We start from the raw sequence: 3,027 nt of genomic DNA on the forward strand, positions 1-3,027 counted from the left end.
ATTTTTATTACTTCTCTTCTAATAATTACTCACTATTCTCATGATGTTAGTTATTATTTCTAATTATTTATAATAAAAATAATAATACCAATATCAACTATATGTTATATAGCCTTTTAGTCATTTAATTTTAAAATCATATTTAAGTATCTTAAAGTTCATCTTAACAATGGTGTATAAGTCATATATTTGACTTATGGAGTTCATTAGAGTAAACTAAAAATAGCTTGTTTTGACTACATCAAAAGGCTTAGGATTACTATAAGTTAATAAGTACTTAATTATACCCGACGTAAAGTTTGATACAAAAGAACTGAAACTCTTTGAGGGTGACGAGTTGGTAGTAGTGACGATTTTCATTTCTTTTCTCGGTCTTTGATAAACTGCTATATTTGACGAGAGTCTGCAGTAGAACATGGAAGAATATAATTATTTGACGTATGAGGAATTGTTTAATTCAAAAACTAAATTAAAATATATCAATGCTACCTTGAGATGTTGAACAATTTGAATTGGCTGACACTCTAAAGATATGAACCTGGAAGGTGAGTTTTGTTGCAGGAATGAGCTCAAAGGTGCAAACATCACCAACTTTCAAGTTATTGTCCTCGGCAAATGTCTTCCATCCACTTGACAGTTCAAATCTTCTTCTAGTTTCGGCTGTCCTTATTCGGTATCTTGCATGCCAAACTCTCCCGTTTAACACCTCAAGATTGATATCTCCTCTGTTCTTGCGCAAATCAATGTGTTTCTTACAAAACTTAGATGGAAAATTCTGCCAAGGGAAAGAGAATCTGTTATTGCCACGTACATTACGATTGTCAATATTGGTTCAGAAAAACCGATATATATATATATATATATATATCGTGCCGCAGTTCCGAAAGTTATGAAATACAGTAACTTCTTTATTTTTTAACTGTTTACTTTTAGACCTTAACCTTAAACTAACTAAAGAAAGAATGTTTACTCTTACACCCTATGTGTCAAGTATGTTTGGGACTGAATCAAAAAATAATTGTCCAACAGTTTGTCTTCAGCATTGGTTAATTTCTTGGAATTAATAACATTGGAATATACATTTCTTTTTCAACTCATGTTCTACAAGTGAAATATTCTTAGCAGCTTACCAAAGGACCTCGTGAACGGGCGTTTGATGGATAGATGACAACGAGGAAGGATGGATTACAAGGTCTGAAATAACTTGCTCTATCAAAAGCCGTAACATGCTCAGTAGTAGTCATTTTAGTTTTCCTGCAAAATTAGAATTTTGTAAACCAGCCAATTTGTTATCGTATTTAATTTTCTCACAAATAAAAACTGTGACCTAATTGCTATAGGTTTAGTCAAGAGTTTGAATTTTATAGCATGTGTGGATTATTGTTTTAAAATAATTAAGTTGAAACAAATACATAATCAAAATAATATTGATTTTACAAAATTAACATTGTCAAAAGTAAATCTGAAAGTAAAGTAATATATATTTTAAAAAATTATCTTAATAACTTTATAATAAAATTTAATTTGAAAATCTTAGGCTAGCGCAATGGCTATTTTTTTTTTTCTGAGCTACGGTGCTTTTAAGAAACAAAAGTTATTTTTGAGACTTAGAAACAGATAAAATCGTATACCTTTGCCCTTTCTGTCGATATGATGCGCATGCGGAGCAACCTAGCTTTGGCTTCATGGTATTATCAACCTTAACACATTTGCGACTTCCCATACATGGTTGAAGGAATTCATATTCCAATTTTTCACCATTTGGACGTTTATTTTTTTGATAATTGGAGGTCATTTTACCTTCTACTTTCCCAAGAGGGTATTCTATCTCTAAGCCACTACCATCAAAGATGTGTACCTGGAAATGGGATGTTCTTTGATATCTAAAAAGCAAAAGATGGCCATGATCTAGAGAGTGATGTTTGGCAAATTCTCTCCAACCCTTTTGAAACCACATTTTATCATCGCGTTTTTCTAAAGTCAACTTCCATTCTGCACCATTTGGAGCCTTAAGAAATAGAGTATTTGGTAAGCCTTCTCCGTATTTCTCCACAAATTTATTTGGAAGCATCTGTCAATCATAAGAGATGAATATGTTTTATGAAGCTCAGAAAGCTGGTATAGTGCATTACATCTATCAATTTTTTACAGTTATGTATCTATCTAAATTTGAAATTACTCCACCTTTTGGGTTCGATCGCCTTAGAACTAATAGAATAAATGCGAAAACAAAATGAATAAAACTTTGCACACGTAAGTTAAAATCAAATTTTGCATTTCATCTTTTAAAAATATTAGATAAGAATTTTGTTTTCCAAAAAAGAAAATATATGAAGTGAATGAATTAATTTTAATTTATAGAAAAATTGTATTTTCTTTAACTTTTATTTTCTTTTCCTTTAATTTTTTATTGATAAGTTTATACTGGGCCAAATGTTTAGTAAGGAATTTTACTTACTTTACCACCACTGATCTGAATTCTCATACTTTAATTTGTTTTAATTTCCACTAATAATTAAAAATAAAACTTTAAAAGCGATGGAAACAGATAAAATATGGTGATCAAGGAGGTATCATGAAGGTTCAAATTGCCCACAAATGGATAAACTAATAAGATTTCGTAAGCGTTGTCACCGGCGGAAACAAATACGTTTAGACGTGCAGCATGTAGGTTCATAATCAAAGGGGCATCTTCTCATTTTCCTTAAGCCCATTAGACATAAGAGATAAAAACATAAAGCACTTGGAGTAACAAAAAGGATTGAAGCGCTAAATTTAAATGTATGCTTACTAGCTTTCCTTCTTGAAGGCTGGGAGCAATTATGATCCTGAAAAAGTGCATTTTCTTCCAATGATGCTCCTGAAGAAATTTAGTTTCCATGAGCCTGAATTGAATAAAACCTTAGGTGAATACTGCAGTTAAGAGTTGGATGATGTCAGGACTCAAGAACAACAGCAACTGCTTTTATGGAAGCGTTGGCCTTCATAAACAACTGAGAGAAATCCAAAAGCCTTTCAAGTGTTTGG

The 3,027-nt window shown here is 31.5% G+C and overlaps 1 protein-coding gene across 1 annotated transcript; it reads right to left on the minus strand.

The window, feature by feature from the left end:
• Positions 1-277: 277 nt before the first annotated feature.
• LOC114421866 (B3 domain-containing protein REM19-like) lies at positions 278-1,244 on the minus strand. The gene is made up of 3 exons (XM_028388005.1): positions 1,131-1,244; positions 539-775; positions 278-403 (listed from the first exon to the last, which is right to left on the minus strand). Exons 1-3 carry the CDS (start codon positions 1,242-1,244, stop codon positions 278-280), a joined length of 477 nt encoding a protein of 158 aa, XP_028243806.1.
• Positions 1,245-3,027: the final 1,783 nt, after the last annotated feature.

Source organism: Glycine soja, chromosome 1 (genome assembly GCF_004193775.1).
Source record: "Glycine soja cultivar W05 chromosome 1, ASM419377v2, whole genome shotgun sequence".
Lineage (NCBI taxonomy): Eukaryota > Viridiplantae > Streptophyta > Magnoliopsida > Fabales > Fabaceae > Glycine > Glycine soja.